The sequence below is a fragment of the Anastrepha ludens genome, chromosome 4, assembly GCF_028408465.1.
Source record: "Anastrepha ludens isolate Willacy chromosome 4, idAnaLude1.1, whole genome shotgun sequence".
Classification (NCBI taxonomy): domain Eukaryota; kingdom Metazoa; phylum Arthropoda; class Insecta; order Diptera; family Tephritidae; genus Anastrepha; species Anastrepha ludens.
Window position 1 is genome coordinate 126,684,690 of NC_071500.1, and position 20,813 is coordinate 126,705,502.

The window sequence follows — 20,813 nt, forward strand, 5'->3', positions numbered from 1 at the left end:
AGCAGTGTTTTGGCCAGTCTGGAGCGTAGCGTAGTTTAGAACCGGCCGGCCAATTGCCTTAAATGTCGATAGCAACATTTCTTTGCCTTTGCCCCAAGTACTGCCAGCAAGTGATTTGAGGACCTTGTTGCGATTTTGGACTTCAGTGGCAATTGCGGTTGTGTGCGCAGAGAAGAAGAGCAAACTCTCAAAGGTTACAAAATTTTCGGATTGTTAACAGTCGGACTTTGTGTCTCATCGACTTTTACCTTGAGTTGCAGTTAGACCTCCTTTGTCCAAGTGCCAAACTCTCACACTCTGAGGATGCATTGGGTGCTTGACGATCATGTGCGGTTCTTCCGATGCTGTAGGGTTGCTTGTTAGCATAGCCGCTGATATGAAAATGCGCTTAGTCAGAAAAGATAATTTTGACTTCTAGAGGGCTACACAATATTAACTTTAGAAGTAAGTTTGCAATATATGTATTTGATGACAAGTAAACTATAAAAAAATTGAAATAATTAAAAAATTATATTAAAATATAAATATAATAAATATATTGTATAATTATAATTATAATTTTTATTATATATATTAATAATAATATATGCTTTAAGTCCCAAGGTAATTAAAAACCCCTATACAATTTTGGCATATTTTCCACTTAAATTGCAACCAACTTAATTTAAAGTTTGAATTCGTCCGCTTCAGTTGAGGGATTCCTTGAAAATTTGATTTCTGTTAGTTTGGTTATTTTCCTGATTCACGATAAGAAGTGAAACATGACTGGTCTCTCTAATACTATCATACAGAGGCTACAATCTTTCGTTAGTAAATGCCTCAGCATCATCTGTAGAATATTCTAGCCGAATATCATCAACAACGAAATGCTGTGGAGAACCACGAATGAAGAACCCATTCTATGGCAAATCAAATACAGCAAAAGGCTATGGAGAGGTCACACGCTAAAATCGCCAGATAGCATCACGACACTGGCATTGACTGGAACCCGCAAGAGAGCAGAGGTCGCAGTCGGCCAAAGATTACTTGGAGAAGGTCGATGTTGCGCGAGCTAGCAGATGCCGACGGCGCACAACAACAGCCCAGAACCGTCTACGATCGAAGAGTCTAGTCGAAGCTCTATGCTTCCGAGCGGAGTGAATAAGGAAAAGCACGATTTAGGCTCAGTAATGATTTGGTAATTTCCGCATACATAATAAAACGAAGTTTTTGGCAGCTTTAAAAGATGAATGAAATAAGTGCTTTGAGTCCCGTATATTGCATGTAAAATATGGGAAACCACCAGCATATTCAATCAGAAAAACTTAGATGGTGCACACATTAGCGAAGATCAAATTTTTTCAGCTTAAATTCGTCGATTAATCTTTAGAATTCAGCCCGATCACTCTCCTTCTCATTTTTAATTTGGCATCTTGCTTTTTCGGGCGCTTTGTTTTCTTCAGATGACTGATTTACTCGTCCTCGACGTTCGTTGTAACCGCAGAGAGATCACTTTTTGGTGGCAGAATCCAGCAGCTAGCTTCACGCCCAACAAGGCATGCATTAGTCGCATAAGTTCAGTCACATCCAAACTACCAACAATTTTTTTTTGTTTTTTGAACAACTGGGCCGAAAAGTACAGTCTATTCAAAAGGCCAGTGATTCTTTGGGTATTTACTGGATGACATGTACCGAAGGTAGTAGTTTAAAACAAATCTATATGTGATTGTTTACTTTTAGAAGGGCGAGCAGATATTTGTGCCATCGTGCCGTTATTAACCGTTCACAAAAAACCGAAAAATCAGAAATGTATGCTATCGCACTGCTTTCTTCAAATTTATAAATACTACTACTCTATTCCTATTAAAATTTTCTGCTTGTATGTATTTTCGCTTTGTGTCAAGTTCCAGTAAGTGCGATGAGTGGGAAGAAGCGGACATAGCTGAAGCTAAAACTCCTACTCGTTGATTTCTCCAGTCTCGATTTGTTAATGTGGCTCCCATTACTCTTTCGTATATAATGTATCTTAACAGCAGACCAGCTCATACCGGGTATTTACTAAATGGCCGATGAGAGTAAAAAAATCATGCACTTCTGCTTTGTCATTTTCTATGATTGATTTGATGTGAGTGCTGGATGTGGATGCTCGTCAAAATATTCTCTAACCTGTACACTTCAATTATCTCTGTTGTTATATTAGTCGACAGAGTTACCTCTGTTTGGAATTAATGGGATGTGTATATCGAACACATCATTGATGTACGAAACTTACGCGACTCACACACATACATGCATTTACTTTATAGGTTCATATATACATACACAAATAAAAAAACATACGAGGGTTGTTCTAGAAATAAGATGAATTTTCAAATTTCGCGGGCTACGTACATTCGGCTTTCGATTATTATTTTTTATGTTGGTACACCCGCCTCGAAGGTATGTTCACGGTTTTAGCAATATGGCATCTTTAGTTTGTTTGTGAGAGGCATAATTAAGACAAGAGTTTTGCGTGTTCAGTGATTTTCTGCTATCGAAAAAAATAGATCAAATTTTGTGTAACAAATGGAATTAAGTGAAAGTACTCTGAGTCAAAAAAATGTTTACATTAAAAGTGGTACAAGCTTTTCACAGAAGGTCGCTCTGGACGCCCCAGCACATCAACAACCGATCAAAATGTTAAGAAAGTGAAGAAAATTGTTATGGAGAATCGCCAAATCACAATTAGAGAAACTCCTGAGGATGTCGGCATATCGGTTCGCTCATACCATGCAATCTTTTCGAACTTTTTCGCAGCGAAGTTCGTTACAAAATTGCTAAATTTTAACCAAGAACAACGTCGCATGAGCAATGCTTAGGAATAAAGTTAACGCTGATCCAAATTTGCTTAAAAGGGGTATAACTGGTGATGAATTATGGGTATACATATGGCTATGACATCAAAACCAAAGCCCAATCGTCTCAATGGAAGAGTCCAGGAGAGCCAAGACCAAAAAAATCACATCAAGTTCGATCAAATATCAAGATTTTGTTCACTGTTTTCTTCAATTAGCCTAGCGTAGTGCACCAGAAGTTCTTACCACAAGGTCGTACGGTAAATAGGGAGTATAGCCTTGAAATTGTGCGTCGTTTGCGTGAAGCTATACGAAAAAAATGCCCGGAATTAAAAAAAAATGCATGGCCTTTGCAGAATGATAATTAACCTGCTCACTAATCTTTGCACGTGTGAAATTATTTGGCCAAAAACAACACCGATTTCATGCCTCAGCCATCGTATTCACTAGATTTGGTCCCCTGCGACTTTTTCCTGTTCCCAATATTGAAGAGACGCATGAAAGAGATAAAAACCGAATCGCTGAGAGAGCTCAAGGACATACCAAAAAGTGCATATCAGAACTGATGCGAGAATTGGAAAAAACGCTGGCCCAAGTGTATTATATCTGAGGGAACTACTTTGAAGGAAATTAAAAAGAAATTGACGAATAAATAAATATTTTCTGAGAAAAATGAAAATTCACCTTTTTTGAACACACCTCGTATACACCCATAAGCAGCTCTTTCAACGAATTTGCCTCACTTGATGCAATTGATGGTTTTATTATCCACTCAAAACAACCTTTATTTCGATTATAAATCTCTTCAATTGCGAAACAATTGCATGTGCGCCTAGATATATGCAACACCGATGTACCAAACAAACGACAATTCGATAATAATTGTTACAATTTGTGATAAATAAGTGCACTAACATACAGCTTTTAGTCCTCACTGTAAAACCTACTCGACATTATTATTCGTATTGTCATTGTAGCAAATTTGAGTGTTGTCAAGCATTTGTAGTTGTATTTGCGGCGGGCGTCACACATTCCAATACGCTCGTTGTTGTTGCAATAGCTGTTTTGCATATATCGTTATGTTCATAGTCAATTATTATGATTATTGGAACGGCTTATGCAAAAGACATGCACTTTAGTTCGGAGTTGAGTGTGCATCTAGGCGCATAAGCAAATGCAAATGTAGGTGCAAAGGGTGCATGCCTAAAAGTCATCAATGTTTTGGCTGCCTTTCATGCCGGCGGCAGTTTTGTGGCATCGATTTCACCAATTACTATTCACTAGTTTCGTTGTGGTTTTTTCGATTTGTTTCGAATTTTCCGTGCTTTTATTTAGGGAAACTTTTTCAAGTGTTTACATTGAGAAGAGGTTAAGAGGTCCAATGAAGAGAAAGTTAAACTCACTTTTGCATGTAAATTAGGTATAAACTTTAGCATTTGAAGGCACTTAATATAAACATGAGAGCCATTGAAATATAAGCACTTTGGGGAGATGCATAGGAAGTAGTATGAAATATGTAAGTATGTATTGGGTATGGGAATAAGTTTCCGCCCTCGTAAAAGATGTGTCGCTGCTGATACTATTTTTGTGTTCGCTCTAGTAATATACTGGTGATTTGAAGGTGCTTGTGTGAAGTCTCGATGGTACTTGTTGACATTACTTTGAAGCGTAAATATCATTTTTATCTGATGACAGAAATGTCTATTTTCGTCCCGAAAAAACAGAATTTCGGGAAGTCATGCTTCATCACTAGCTTTTAAAGAAAAGTGCAGCTGAAACGTGTTGTATATTGATCCGTGTTTACGGTAATCGCGCTCCATCAATTACAACTTGTAAAGAGTGGTTTCGACGCTTCCAAAGTGGCAATTTCGACGTGAGTGATAAAGATCCCGAAGGAGCACCGAAAAAATTCGAAGATACCCAACTACAACAATTATTGGAGGAAGACGCATGTCAAACCCTAGATGATGTGTCTGAAGAGTAGGATGTTGAGAGATCAACCATCGGTAATCGCCTGCACGCGATGGGAATGGTCCAAAAAGCAGGTAACTGGGTGGGAAGGAGAGGGATATCGAGAGACATATGGCGACGTGTGAGATGCTTCTCGGCAGAAAAGAAAAGATCTTCTGCATCGCATCGTCACTGACGATAAAAAATGGATGTATTATAATAACCCTAAGCGTCGAAAATGTTGAAGCCTGCCAGGTGAACCAGTCCAACGACAGCAAAAAAAACTCATGCTCCAAAGGATATGTAGTGCATCTGGTGGGATCAGAAGGGTGTCATCTATTATGAACTCTTTAAACCAATTAAACCATCACTGGCAATCGTTACCGACTACAGCTATTGCGTTTGAATCGAGCTCTCAAAGAAAATTGCCCGCAATGGGAAGGTAGACATGACAAACTGATTTTGCTGCATGACAACGGCAGGCCACTCGTGGGAGCCAAAGTGGGAAATCTTACCCCACCCGTCGTATTCCTCAAACGTTGCACCTTCGGATTACCAACTGTTCCGATCAAGGTCTGACCCTTATTGGAGAACGGTTCACTTCTTATGAGAGCATCGCAAACTGGCTCAATGAATGGATCAAGTGAAAAGAACTCGAATTTTTCGTCAGAGGAATCCGTATGCTGCCTGAAAGGTGGAGTAAAATTGTATATTCCAATGGCAGTATTTCACATTTCTCTAAAAAAGAACGGAAACTTATTCCCATACCGAATATATAAAATGCCGCCGTAGTTGTTGTTGTTATGGCAGTTTGCTAAGCCCTGCCAGTACAATGTAGTCACCGCTCGTCGTCGTCTAACTCATCTAAAAGTAGGCCCAGGAAACGGGCTCTTTCTACGTAATGGATCCAGAGGAAAAGAGGTGTTAGATGAGTGGGTTTGAGAGAGCGCGTGAATAGGTGCTTAGAATCGTGCGAACTCGCGAGTCAGCATGAAGCTCTTCCTCTATAATAGGTGGTAGTTAGCCTCCGGCAACGACATTCGGAGGTCAAGAGTTTAGAACGAGGGTAAGAGTCTTCCGATGGATGCCGTTTAATGTCTGTCTGTATACTGTCCGATCCAAGAGCTGCAGTTGTGCTTTGTCCTAGATCTCGTCAGTGTAATTGAAGTGCTGCCTCCCGACATGCCTGGGAGGTGGCTCACGCACTGGCAAATCTCTGCAGATGCCTTTGGTAATATAAAATATATGGCGAATGAAGCCGCCATTCAATTTGCCATCAAATCTTTTGGCGAGTACAAGTCGCCCGCACAAGATGGAATATATTCCGTCACGCTGAAGTAAGGCATAGAGTCCGTGAATCTAGCCTTGAAGAAAATCGTCACTGCATGCCTGGCACTGGACTATATACCACACACTTGGAGGATGGTGAGGGTCGCCTTCATCCCTAAGATTGGTAGAGATGACTACACAGCCCCAAAAACTTGAGACTCATCCGTATGACTTCTTTCATGCTGAAAAGTCTGGAACGACTAGTGGAATTCCGCATACGTTAGAAGTCACTGAAGGCTCACCCTCTTTCTCCATTTCAGCATGCCTATCAAAGTGGAAAATCCAGCGAGTAGGTATAGCAAAACCTTGTTGCTAGGGTAGAGCTACCCATCGACAGGTGGGACTACGCTATTCGCATTTTTGTTTGATAATGCCACTTTTGACAGTATGTGTAGCTCTGCTAGTAGGCGAAACATAGACCGGGTGTTAGCGAATTGGTGCAAGCAGAGGAACATCTGCTGGTGTCATCGGGGGTTAATAGAGACTGCTCCCAAGGCGGTTTGCTGTCTCCATTGCTCTGGTGCATGGTGATCGATCCTCTACTCACCACCTTAAATGATGATAGAGTCTACGCACAAGCATATGTGGACGACGTTGCCTGTTTGTTAGTCTACCACCACTTAATGTTTTCATCCAAAGAGAGGCCTTGAAGGTCATCTGCAGGCTGAAACACAATGGGAATTGGTGCGGCCCCTGTCCGGCATTAGACAAGTTACAGGTGGTAAGTAGGGTATTTTTCGAGCTCAATGGAACCGAAGAGAAAATGATATGAAAAAATCACATATTGTTTATTTGGCATGAGGCTGATTTCACAGTTTGAGCAAACCTGTTTAAATTCCTACGTAACTTAAATTAAATCTAGGTCTGGAGTACACTATTGCACTTGGAAGGCAGGTAGGTGAAATGGTTGAAGTGCCGGTCTGGCGCTCCTCAAGTAGCACTAAGGTGCCGTTTTGATACCATTATGAGACCTCCAACAGGCAGATATCTACAGGCAGCCAGAGCTGTTGATGTAATGGAGAAGATTGATGGGATTTAGGTTGGCGTAATGCCCCAGGCTGTCGAAGAAAGAAGCACCCAGTGATCTTAATCGTATAGCTGCTTGACCTGGACATCTACAGAGAAAGTGATCAACAGTTTCCTTCTCTAAAAGGTCTACACAACTTGCGCAATGGGGTTAAATGATAAACTTTGCTCTTCCGCGTGTGTCCCGATCATCCAAAGACCGGTGAACTCAGCTGCGAGTTTGGAAATTGAATGGCGAAGAGTCTAAAGCACTTCCTTTGTCCTCCGTTTATTGTATTGGGGACAAAAGGTTTTCGAAGTAGCAAATGAAGAAATGAGAAATAATTGTGCAATTCCCCTCAGGAGGGTGCCTATGCCCGGGTAGGAGGTCTCTGAGACCAAGTCAGTCCCCTTCTTGGTAAGCTCATCAGCAATTTCATTTTCCTCTATGTTCCTATGTCCGAGAACCCAGATTAGAGAAATGTTACCTGCACACCCAAGAGATTGGATCTTCTCCTTACAGAAGTTTACTAATTTCGTTCTGCACCATAGTGACGTCAGAGCCTTGATCGCGGCTTGACTATCAGAGAAAATGTTAATATCTCCCTCGCTCCCGCGTTCCTTAAGCATTCCAATAAAAGAAAATTGATGAAAAAAATAATTGTGCACTTTTTGTTTTTCAGCCATTTTTTATTTTTTTGAACTCGTCTTTACTTGAAACTTAACTCTAGGTCAACTTGTAAGTTCAAAATAAGTATTCTTTAAACTTGAAATTTACTTGCATCAATTTATATAATTTTAAAAACTTTCTCAGAATCGTTTTTTTCGCAAAATAATTGCCCAAAGTACTGCTATTTGTATTGAAATTTTATTACCTAATTCTTAAATATTCGTTTATTCATTTCTGCTGTCGTGGGCGTACTCTCAGCCGCTTTGTCAGTGTAGTGCAGTTGAGCGTGTGAGAGCGGGCTCCTGTCAGCCTAGACAGCCGGGCGGGTGGGCGGTCGGTCGGTTCAATTAACTGCGGTTGCCAACAATCGAACTAAAAACTTTGCATGTTCGTTCCGCTTCGTCCATTCAATGCTCCAATTACACCGCTGCCCCGCTGCCACGCTACCCCGCCACTCGCTTCAGCCTCGCTCACATACAGTTTGGAGCAATTTAACTCACTTGCTTTTCAATTCAATTTAGTTCTGTTCATTCGTTAGTTCGATGAGTTTTTATTTTCCAATGTTGTTCACCTCTTTGTTTTTTAAAGGTGTTTTCTGTTTATTTCGTTTTTTACCTCGATTTTTGCTATTGTTATTTTGCCGTGTATTTTTCGAGTAAATAAAAGTTTTAGCTTTGAATATTTTGCATTGGCATGCAATGCAATTTAGCTTTGTGGAAAAACTTTTGCTGCCGCTCTAATTTGTACACAAAACTCGGCTACACTGCACATCCATTTGTGTGTGCGTGTGTGTGCCTGTGTATGTCCTTTCGAATATGTGTGCGCTTATTTGTAAACCACTTTTTCGTAGTTTGTGTGTGTGAACACTTTTGTTTTTGTTTGTCTGCTGCGGTTATTTGCATTACTTGTGCCAAAGTGTAGGGGCAATTGCTGTTTTTGTAAGCGCCAGAAATCGGCTTGATTTTTGTTGTTGTTTGTGTTTTTAAACTCATGGGCGTTCAAGCTCGTTTATAGTAGGCGTGTGCTTGTGTGCTTGTGTGGTGGTTGTTGTTTTTGTTTTTTTTTTTTGCTTTTTATTTCAAAGTTCCAACACTTCCATTCGCTTTTGTTTCTATTAAAAAACGGACGGCGTAGTTGGCGGCCGGACGATGAAAGCAGCGCTGCGCAGCAACGCAGTTCGAGTGCTTTCAATATAATTAAATGCTTTTACGCGCATTCTAGTCCTTTCATTGCTACTACCCTTGGAGTACCTCAATGGCTTGCCACCTAGTTTTTTGGTCATTTGTTATTGTGACTATCGCTGTTGTTGGTGTTTTGTAGGTTTTTTGTTTCACTTTTTTCTGATTCTTCATGTTTTTGCTTTTGTTTGTGTGTGAGATATTTACGAAATTGTGCGCTTAATCGCGCGTGAAAGCCTCGAATGTGCGTTGGCTTTGTGCTTATCGCACTCACCAATCGCCGACAGCACTTGCTGGCTGCGCCCGCCACCTGCACAAAACTTACTCCAACTCTTTAACAGAGTTCACGCTTGCAATGTTATTGCATACTTTTGTGCGCTTAAACGATTACCCTAAAAATGAATTGTTTTGTGCATACCAAAAAGTGGAGTAGTGTTAGTTATTACTTTTGTCTTTGCTGTTTTGTTTTTTTATTTTTTTTTTAGTTTGCTAATATTGCACTTGTTTCTACTTTTGGCCCTTTCGTGGCACTTTAATGGCAATTTATTTGCTTCTACATTTTAACAAATGCGCACAAAATTTGCATATTTCCAGACGGAAATGCTAATTTTTCAATATGTAATTGTGCAAAACCAAAAAAGAACAACAATAAAAACAAAAAGAAAAAAAAAACAATTTTAAAAACGAATATCATGTGCCCGCCAATCAATACCGTTAATTTATATACTCGTACAAAAATGTATATTCGTTGATTTTAACTCAGCCTTGAACATTCTTTCCCACAACTCCTAAATACACCTGGGCTTCTTTCTCTCACTATGTAAATTGGAGCCATTTGACACAAGTTCGATGTAACAGCTAAATGAAGCAGCTCTTAAAATATCAAACATTAAAATTACACTGCGCAAAATTCAAAACCGGCTATGAAAGTTTATCCAAACTCGAAGCAAACTACTGACAAGTCTACAACAGAATAGGGCCAGCTCATTTACTTATCCTAGCAAACGACGTTTACTACGCCAAGCTTCAAATGTTTCCCACCGAAATCAAATTGAGCGCGTTTTTAGCAAGCTGAGTCATGAGTTTCGGTATCCTTCGCTGTTTTAGACTGTCTCTGGATTCGATGTATGTAGAACGACATGGAATGACATGGAATATAATTTTGAATGGCTGAAATTTTATACGCACCTGTACTTATATTCTCTTGTACTTATACTCTCTAGAGAGAGAACTTACCGGACGGTAAAGGCAAGTGGGAATTAGAGCTCTTTATTTTGTTCGCACATTTTCAAACAGCCCAGGAAAATAAGCACCGAGTACTCGCGCAGCTGTTCGATGTTCATTATAGCCCAGTGAAATTAGATAAAAAAGGGGTCAACCTCGGAATGAAAGATAATAAGCTGGAAATTGATAAAAACCTTTGTTTTGTCGCCCTAAATATTGTCTTAAAAGTCACAAATGCTATTGTGTCCGCGTCTTAAGATATTGAAAGTCAAAGGTCACAAAAAACGATTTTTCGCGAATATCCCGGTTCCTATTGCTTAAATGATATTTTCACGTACCATGAAAGCTGTAGAGTATAAAATTCTCTACAAGTTTTGTCTAAACTTTTTTTTTATACGATCAACCGTTTTTGAGGTAGAGCGCGAAGAGTGCGCAGCGTACAGTCATATATGAGCTAATGCAGGGTCAAGCGTCAGTTACGGTTATCAGTACGTTGTATAAAGACAATTATTGACAAAAAGATTATAATTATTAAGCAACGCCCATTATTTCTGTACTTAATATTAATTATTTATATTTAATTATTCAACTATAGTATATTATTAATTCTGGATTATCTATTTTAGTTATATTTTAAGTTAAAACGACATTATATATGTTTCCTTTAAAACGTGTAAATTTTTAAATACTTATATAACTGGAAATACTTGTCCCTACCCTATGATCATTTCTATTTATAGCCGGGACGGATGTTCTATTGTATTCAAGGTCACTTTCTCTTTTAAGGGACCACTTTGTATTATAAGAGCCCTACGTATTGTAAGACCCCTAAGTGCGAGTGAGCGCGGTATATACTCGCACGTTTTATGGTTTCGTGTGCAGTGAGATATTGTGTTCAGTATAGTCTAGATTATTCGTTAGTTTGAAATTGTATTTTCACAACGACGGACGTACGGTTTTAAGAGCTATGGCTGATTTCTGTTTTATATATTGTATGATAAGTCACTTTCAGAAGGTGTTTCTGTGAATGTCGTACGTGGTTTACAAACTTTAAAAACTGCAAGTATTGAAAGGAATGATGGACATATAAACTATTTAAATACTTTAAGTTCTGTAAATGTGCATTCCGAGTATCGAAAAGTGTACACTAGCAAAAATGTTATTGCTGCATCAAAACGACGCACAGAAGAGGGTGAACCTTCAATGTCAAGTGCACCTCGTAAAAAAAGAAATGAACCGTTTGATTTTAAAAATGTGTGCTTATTTTGTAGCCATGAGGCTAAGAAGCAGGAGAAAGAAAAAAAAACATAAGTACAGACGGACAATAAATAATGTAAGTACTCTTGCAGTCAAAGACAACGTAATTAAGAAAGCAGAAGAACGAAACGATTCCTTTGGATAACTAATAAAGGAACGTATACTTTACGAGTATGATTTGATCGCTGCTGAAGCAAAGTATCATACTATTTGCTATACCAACTTTTTAACCCGTGTACCATCTGCAGATAAGGACCCTGGCCAAGATGATCAAGTCACTCAAGCAATGAAGGAGATTTTTAGTTATGTATATAGAAAATAATAATAATAATAAAATCCGACGATAAGACAATTATTAAAAAACTACAACAAAAGCATTTAACTGATATAATAATCACCCAAAAAAATAGGATCATTTACAATTAGGTGTAGTATGTTCACTTATCGAATGCTCACTGTACTCAGTTGAATGCATAAATATTATTACAAACACATTGTAGCACTTGACTACAATATTCATATAAACAATGTGCAAGCACTTGTGGTAATACGATCCATTGGACATTGCCCTGCATGGACATTGCCGCGTAGGCATATTTGACATGCGCCGACGGTTCAACAACCAAGTGAACATATTACCTCCTCCCCGCCGTTGCGACCCGCGTCAGCCCTTAGACGTTCTTATGTAAACAATACATAAAGAATTATACATAAGCTGACCGCGCCTCTGCCGGCGTCCCTGACAGCGCAGCCACGCTGTCTTTAGCTGTAAGAACCAAATTGTAACAACTGAAGAGCATTCAATAAAACACACTCGTAGCAACGAGTCGATTACGATTAATACAAACAGAATTTCTTTGATTATGATCAATACATGGCGACCGTGACAAGACACAGAAAATAAGCCCTGGAGTCAAGCGGCAGGAGGAAAGAAAGCTATGCCAACCACATCTACAAAGTATTGAAGCAGCTGGACGCTGGACAACTTTACATCGTAAAAGGCTGGACAACTTTACATCGCAAAAAGGCAAAGAGCAGGAACAGCGTTGGAAACTACATTTTTCTTGTCTGAGTGAGTAGAGGTTCAATGAATGCAGTAATCAAAAAGAAAAAAGCCGGAAGAAGCGGCATACGAGTACGCCTCCAAAAGAGGAAGGCGGAAATTCTCAAACTATTGTTTGCCACCAACCCACCATTACGTTGGGAGGCAACAATAGCACTACAAGCCGAGCTAGATCAGATTGATCAAGCCCAGAAGGCAAACCATAAGCATTCAACCTCTACCACCACACAAAGACATATAAAAACAATTGATAACACTATTCCCAAATTAAACCAGCCAGGAGCAATAAAAGCCCAGCTCAGTAAACCAGCCAAGAAGTACCCAGACGGCTGCGAGGGACCATTGGACAGTGCGTTCTGCCAATACACGTGCGAGCACTGCACGGCAGCGGATCCGAACACCAAGACGAACAACAACTAGAGACATCAAACGCGAGAGGCACCCCGCCGCTTGTGTCAACGAGGGAGCGCCAGCGAGCCAGATCCGGCGAAGACCAGCTGGTGCAGATGGACGATCAACAGCAGCAGAATTTAGATATATTTATATAATACATAAGAAAAAAAAATATTGTAATTAATTTAAGACAAATATAGTAAGCGGAAGCGATAACTGCATTGCCCGCTAGAGTATGGCCCGTGAAGCCATACAAACCACTAGGTAGGAGATCGCTGTTGATCGAATCAGGAAAAACTAATTAAATTAAAATTGAGTCCTAAATGAACATTAACATTAGAAATAACAAAACTAAAATAAATGAGCAGAAACAGTATAAGTAAATCTGACGATATATATATAATAACACCCAGAATGGGGTTAATTGTTACCAAAACAGTGGACTCCACTGCAAATGTAATAAATAAAATAGAATCGCCAAATACTGATATGAAAATAACAAACATATTGTTACTGATAATCGTTATTATTATGTGTGTATATATTATTTACAAAGCTTACATCCTACATAATAAATGTATAAAAAAGAGAGCCTTAAGCCAAGCTAACGATCTTGATAAGATCTGAAAATAATATACAAGCACACACGATTCTCATGGTAATGTGTTTATATATACAAAAAAAAAAACATGAATTTGATAAATAAAGAAAAAAAATCAAATATGAATACGGAGAAATGCATTAGAATAATAATGACAAATGAACCCGATTTCCAGAACAGGGTATTGTCTATACTAAAAAACAGAGTAGAACCCATACTTATCTATGATTTAGAAAGTGAATACATGGAAAAGTATAACTTAGACTTTTCCCCCCCTTTACCATTGTACTAGCACCCAAAGGGAATAGTATTGACTACGGTAAAGAATTGCAGGGTATTTTCACAGATAGATAAGCACGAAATATTGGGACAAATAAATGTCATAAAAGTTATGTATAAAGAATAAAAAAAAAAAAAAATAAAAAATAAAAAATTTGTATATATATATATACATATACATAATGAATCCCAGGCATGGAATGGGAGCAACTAACCCTAAATATCCGTGAACTAAAAGAAAAATTTGATAAATCTTACAAATGTGTAAGCCAGAATAGGTCAATACAAAAGGATACTTTAAATAAACATGCGAAAATTCTTGTAGAAACATTTAATGATGCAAGAATATTAGTGCATGATAATAGACGTATAATAAATAAAACTAACTGGTCAAAAATATCAAAATTGTTGATCAAATTACGTTCAAATTTATATAACGTCAAAGAAAAGTATCAGCTAGATATTTTCATTCCAACAGTGTTAAATTCACCATTAACTTCAATGGACAGAAAATACATCTTCAAAGATTTGTAACAGCTTTGAAGTTAATAAATCTGACAAAAGGCACATTCGAAGAAATAGCTGTTGAGGTCATTAAGTCAAAAATTGTTGGCTCAACTCTATACAAAGTCCAAAATGAAACGACAATTAATGCAATAATCAAAAAATTGCAAGATACTATAGTTGGTGAAACATCCGACGTAGTAAAAGCCAAATTGTCTAAAACAATGCAAAAAGGGAAAACTGCCGAAAAATTCACGACAGAAATTGACAATTTACGAAAGCTTTTGGAAGCTTCGTATATTGACGAAGGCCTATCAGCCGAACATGCTGACAAATTCAGCACTAAAGAAGCCATTAACGCAATGGTTAAAAATTGTGAACACGGAAAGTTAAAAACAATCCTCGAGGCAGGCAATTTCAAAACAATGGATGAAGCCGTCACAAAGTATATACAATGTAGTACCGAAATGACAGGCAATCCCAATTCAATATTGCTCGCCCAAAGGGGCCGTGGTAATTATAACAACAGGAATAATTATCGCGGTAGAGGCAATGGTAGAGGCAATGGTCGAGGTTATTATAATAATAATAATTATAATAACAACAACCGCAATAATGGCCAGAATAATAATTACTAATATAATAATTATAGAGGTAATAATAGAGGAAACAACAGAGGAAACCATAGAGGAAATAACCACCAAAATGGAGGTTATAACCAAAACAGTAACAATAATGTAAGGGTGACCCAAAACGCTTCGGGAAACTCCCAACAGCCTTTAGATACTCAGCAGTAAATAATAAAATTCATACCATCAATCTCAGCCAAAACATATACGTAACCTTCACAAATATAAACACAGGAAAAGAACTAGTATTCTTGATAGACACAGGTGCAGATATATCTATATTAAAAGAAAATTCAGATGTTTTTCAATACATTCAAACTGATCATATAATAAATATACAGGGAATAAGTCAAGAAGTAACCAAATCTAAAGGACTTACTTCCATTGAAATCCAAACCACAAATTACATAATACCCCACGATTTTCACATTGTAAATTTACAATTCGCTATTCCATGTGATGGAATACTAGGAATAGATTTCATTAAAAAATACAACTGTCAATTAGATTTCAAGCCGTCTGAAGACTGGCTTATAATCAGACCAACTAACTTAAAATACCCAATTTATGTTCCGATAACATACAGTTCTGGCAACAATTCCATAGTTCTGCCAGCAAGATCACAAGTGGTCCGAAAAATTACAATAAACTCAGTAGAAGACAGTGTATTTATTCCAAACCAAGAAATTCTGCATGGTATCTACATAGCAAATACCATAGCAACAACCCAAAATGCATTCATAAGAATGCTTAATACAACAAATGAAGATCAGTTAATCAACATAAATAAATTAGAATATGAACCACTTTCAAGCTACGAAGTAGTTAAAACAATTCCAGAGAATAGAGAGAAATCTGTACTAAAACAGCTATCAAAGAATTTCCCACCACAATTTCATAATCAACTAACAACAATCTGTAAACAATACAGCGATGTATTCGGACTAGAAACCGAACCAATAACCACAAATAATTTTTATAAACAAAAACTGAGATTGAAGGATGATGAAGAAATATACATTAAAAATTATAGAAATCCTCACAGTCACAAAGACGAAATTCAGAAACAAGTCCAAAAACTAATTGACGACAAAATAGTCGAACCATCTGTATCTGCTTATAATAGCCCTTTGTTATTAGTACCCAAAAAGTCACTTCCAAATTCGGAAACAAAAAAATGGCGATTAGTAATTGACTATCGTCAAATTAATAAAAAACTGTTGTCTGATAAATATCCGCTCCCTAGAATTGATGATATTTTGGATCAACTAGGTAGAGCAAAGTACTTCTCATGCCTGGACTTAATGTCAGGTTTTCATCAAATTGAACTTGAAGAAAAATCAAGAGATATTACTTCTTTTTCAACAAACAATGGTTCATATCGCTTCACGCGATTACCATTCGGCTTAAAAATAGCGCCAAATTCGTTTCAGAGAATGATGACTATAGCTTTCTCTGGACTTGAACCTTCACAAGCATTCCTTTATATGGATGACTTAATAGTCATTGGTTGTTCTGAAAAACAGATGCTCAAAAACTTAACCGATGTTTTTGACAAATGTAGACAACACAATCTAAAGTTACATCCCGAAAAATGCTCATTTTTCATGCATGAAGTCACTTTCCTAGGACATAAATGCACAGACAAAGGAATCTTGCCCGACGACAAAAAATACGACGTCATCCAAAATTATCCAGTCCCACACGATGCGGACAGCGCTAGAAGATTTGTTGCATTTTGTAACTATTACAGAAGATTCATAAAAAATTTTGCTGATTATTCCCGTCACATAACGAGATTATGTAAAAAGAATGTAAAATTCGAATGGACAGCTAATTGCCAAAACGCCTTCGAACATCTAAAATCAGCACTAATGAATCCAACACTCCTACAATATCCAGATTTCAGCAAAGAATTCTGTATTATCACAGATGCTAGTAAACAAGCATGTGGAGCAGTTCTAACTCAGAACAAAAACGGACTCCAACTCCCAGTTGCATACGCATCAAGAGCATTCACAAAAGGTGAAAGCAACAAAAGCACAACAGAACAGGAATTAGCAGCTATTCATTGGGCAATAATATATTTCAGACCATATATTTATGGTAGACACTTCACTGTCAAAACAGATCACAGAGCACTTACTTACCTATTCTCAATGGTAAATCCAAGTTCGAAACTTACTCGAATGAGACTTGAATTAGAGGAATATAATTTCACAGTAGAATATCTAAAGGGCAAAGATAATTTTGTAGCCGATGCGCTATCAAGAATTACAATAAAGGACTTAAAAAATATACAAATAAGTAATAAAATTCTGAAAGTCACTACCATAAATCAAAGTAAACAGTTAAATTCCTGCGCAGGAAAAGAAAAAGAAAAAGAGGATTTGCGAAAGCAAACTCTAAATGCTTCTCAGCCCAACGTATACGAAGTCATTGCAAATGACGAGGTACGAAAAGTAGTGACCTTGCGAATAACAGACTCTCTATGCTTACTAAAACATGGAAATAAAGTTATAGCAAGAATTGATGTTAGCAATATGTACACCAATGAAATTCTTGACTTAGGTCAGTTCTTTCAAAGGCTTGAAACAGAAGCCGGTATACTTAATATTAGCCAACTCAAAGTGGCACCGAGCGAAAAGATCTTTGAATTAATTTCAATAGATACTTTTAAAAAAATGGGCAATGAAATATTGAAATCATTAAGAGTAGCGCTACTCCAGCCGGTGACCCTAATACAAAAAGATAAAGAAAAAGAAGCAATACTGTTTACATTCCATGATGATCCAATACAAGGAGGTCATACAGGAATAGCTAGAACAATAGCTAAAATAAAAAGACACTACTATTGGAAAAATATGACTCGTCATATCAAAGAGTACATACGTAGATGTCCAAAATGCCAAATGTCAAAGACGACATTACACACAAAGACCCCAATGACTTTAACTGAAACTCCAATATATGCTTTCGACAGAGTGATAGTAGATACAATTGGTCCACTACCACGCACGGAAAATGGAAATGAATACGCAGTCACTTTAATATGTGATCTGACAAAGTATTTAGTAGCAATTCCAGTTGCAAACAAAAGTGCAACAACTGTCGCAAAAGCTATATTCGAATCTTTTATTCTGAAGTACGGTCCAATGAAGACGTTCATTACGGACATGGGAACAGAATATAAAAATTCAATTATATCTGACTTGTGCAAATACTTAAAGATAGACAACATAACGTCTACTGCACACCACCATCAGACCGTTGGAACAGTAGAAAGAAGCCACAGAACATTCAATGAATATATCCGTTCTTACATATCTGTTGACAAAACAGATTGGGACGTATGGCTACAATATTTCGTATACTGTTTCAACACGACACCCTCTATGGCACATAATTATTGTCCATATGAGCTAGTTTTCGGCAAACAGAGTAACTTGCCAAAATATTTTACAAATATAGATAAAATAGAACCTATTTATAATATAGATGATTACTCTAAAGAAGTTAAGTTTAGATTAGAATCAGCCTATAAAAGAGCTAGATTACTATTAGAAAAACATAAAAATAGAAATAAAGAATATTACGATAGGAATATTATAGATAGTAACATAAAAATAGATGACCTAGTTTTATTAAAAAATGAAACAGGTCATAAGCTAGATAAAACATATTTAGGCCCTTATACTGTAGTAAAAATAGAAGATAACGATAACATAATAATTAAAGACAGTAAAAATAAGAAACAAAAAGTACATAAAGATAGGTTAAAGATTTTCATTTCTTGATATATTAAATACATGTTACTTCATAATCAGTTGACTACTATTATAAAGTAAAGTATGGCCATGCCTATAATAAGTAATTAATACCATTTATATATATATCATCAAATCTATTAATTAATTAGTATTAAAATTCATAAAATCAAAAAAATAAATATATATAAATTTTAAACATATATAAGTAATAACACTAAGAAAATAACTTCATGTAATTACGTTATTTTTCTAAAGGAGGGAGATGTAGTATGTTCACTTATCGAATGCTCACTGTACTCAGTTGAATGCATAAATATTATTACAAACACATTGTAGCACTTGACTACAATATTCATATAAACAATGTGCAAGCACTTGTGGTAATACGATCCCTTGGACATTGCCCTGCATGGACATTGCCGCGTAGGCATATTTGACATGCGCCGACGGTTCAACAACCAAGTGAACATATTACCTCCTCCCCGCCGTTGCGACCCGCGTCAGCCCTTAGACGTTCTTATGTAAACAATACATAAAGAATTATACATAAGCTGACCGCGCCTCTGCCGGCGTCCCTGACAGCGCAGCCACGCTGTCTTTAGCTGTAAGAACCAAATTGTAACAACTGAAGAGCATTCAATAAAACACACTCGTAGCAACGAGTCGATTACGATTAATACAAACAGAATTTCTTTGATTATGATCAATACATAGGTATATCCTTCCGTGATACACAGGTTAATGTATTATCAAAAGCTTGGTACGAAAATAAAAAAAGCACTCCTGCAGAAGAGCGTTTACGGATTGTAGAAGCTGGTGCGGCTATTATTAGGGAAGATATTAGATCATCTGTCGTTGAAACTAAGACGTATCACCCCGAATAAAAGGCTAGAGGTATTAATGAAGAAATACCAAAAACATTATCACATTTTTTGGAAGAAATTATATTAAAAAATAGAAAAGGAGAAGTAGATCATTTAAAAACGAAGTGCACATCTATCAGTCACGCAATAATGACCGATAATGAGGATGATGACAATGAACTGAATATTTTAGAGCGACAACAAGAAGAAGACGACGAAGAAGAAGATAACTGGCTTCCATTCGCAATTTCATTCGATTCACAAATTATTTTAATATTTAAACTCACATTTTAATAAATGTAGAACATGCCATATTTAATGATAAATAAAGATATATCTAAAATATATTTCATTACTGTCTTTTTATTTTAAAATAGATAATCCAGATTTAATAATATACTATAGTTGAATAATTAAATATAACTAATTAATAATAAGGACAGAAATAATGGGCATTGCTTAATAATTATAATTTTTTTGTCAATAATTGACTTTATACTACGTACTGATAACCGTAACTCACGCTTGACCCTGCATTAGCTCATATATGACTGTACGCTGCGCACTCTTCGCGCTCTACCTCAAAAACGGTTGATCGTATAAAAAAAAAGTTTAGACAAAAGTTGTAGAGAATTTTATACTCTACAGCTTTCATGATACGTGAAAATATCATTTAAGCAATAGGAACCGAGATATTCGCGAAAAATCGTTTTTTGTGACCTTTGACTTTCAATATCTTAAGACGTGGACACAATAGCATTTGTGACTTTTAAGACAGTATTTAGGGCGACAAAACAAAGGTTTTTATCAATTTCCAGCTTATTATCTTTCATTCCGAGGTGAAACCCCTAATATGACTGGGCTATTACTCTAAAATTTTCGAACATGATTTCGAAAATATCTAGCTTTTTCAAGTAACTCGAGCTTGACTTTTTGGTAGCACTTTTGCTCTACAAATAATTTATACACATTGCTACCATCGTTGGAAAACTAAAGAAATGAAACGAAATAAAGTCGACAATTTTTGTTGAGCTGCTCAAATTGTACAAGAGCTGGAAAATTTTCGAGCAAATATTTGCGCAGTTAAACAATGAACGAGTTTCAAGCAAGTGTCGAGCTTCTAGCACTGCTCGATAACCGGCTATGTGGAGCTCTAGTGGGAATTCATTACCTTTTTGCCAGCTTTGCATATATTTTTTATAAATTTAGCAGTTTGTTTGGAAAAAAGGAATGTACGGAAAAAGCTACTGCGTACTCGAAAAATTCTCAATACATTTGATCTAAG

The 20,813-nt window shown here is 37.0% G+C and overlaps 1 protein-coding gene across 1 annotated transcript; it reads left to right on the forward strand.

The window, feature by feature from the left end:
* Positions 1-14,490: 14,490 nt before the first annotated feature.
* LOC128861997 (uncharacterized protein DDB_G0267764-like) lies at positions 14,491-14,904 on the forward strand. Its single transcript, XM_054100369.1, has one exon. The coding sequence runs from the start codon at positions 14,491-14,493 to the stop codon at positions 14,902-14,904; it is 414 nt and encodes a 137-aa protein (XP_053956344.1).
* The last annotated feature ends 5,909 nt before the right edge of the window (positions 14,905-20,813 follow it).

Excerpts from the sequence above, each read along its gene's own strand:
- LOC128861997 (XM_054100369.1), top strand. The coding sequence starts at position 14,491 with ATGCAAAAAGGGAAAACTGCCGAAAAATTCACGACAGAAATTGACAAT.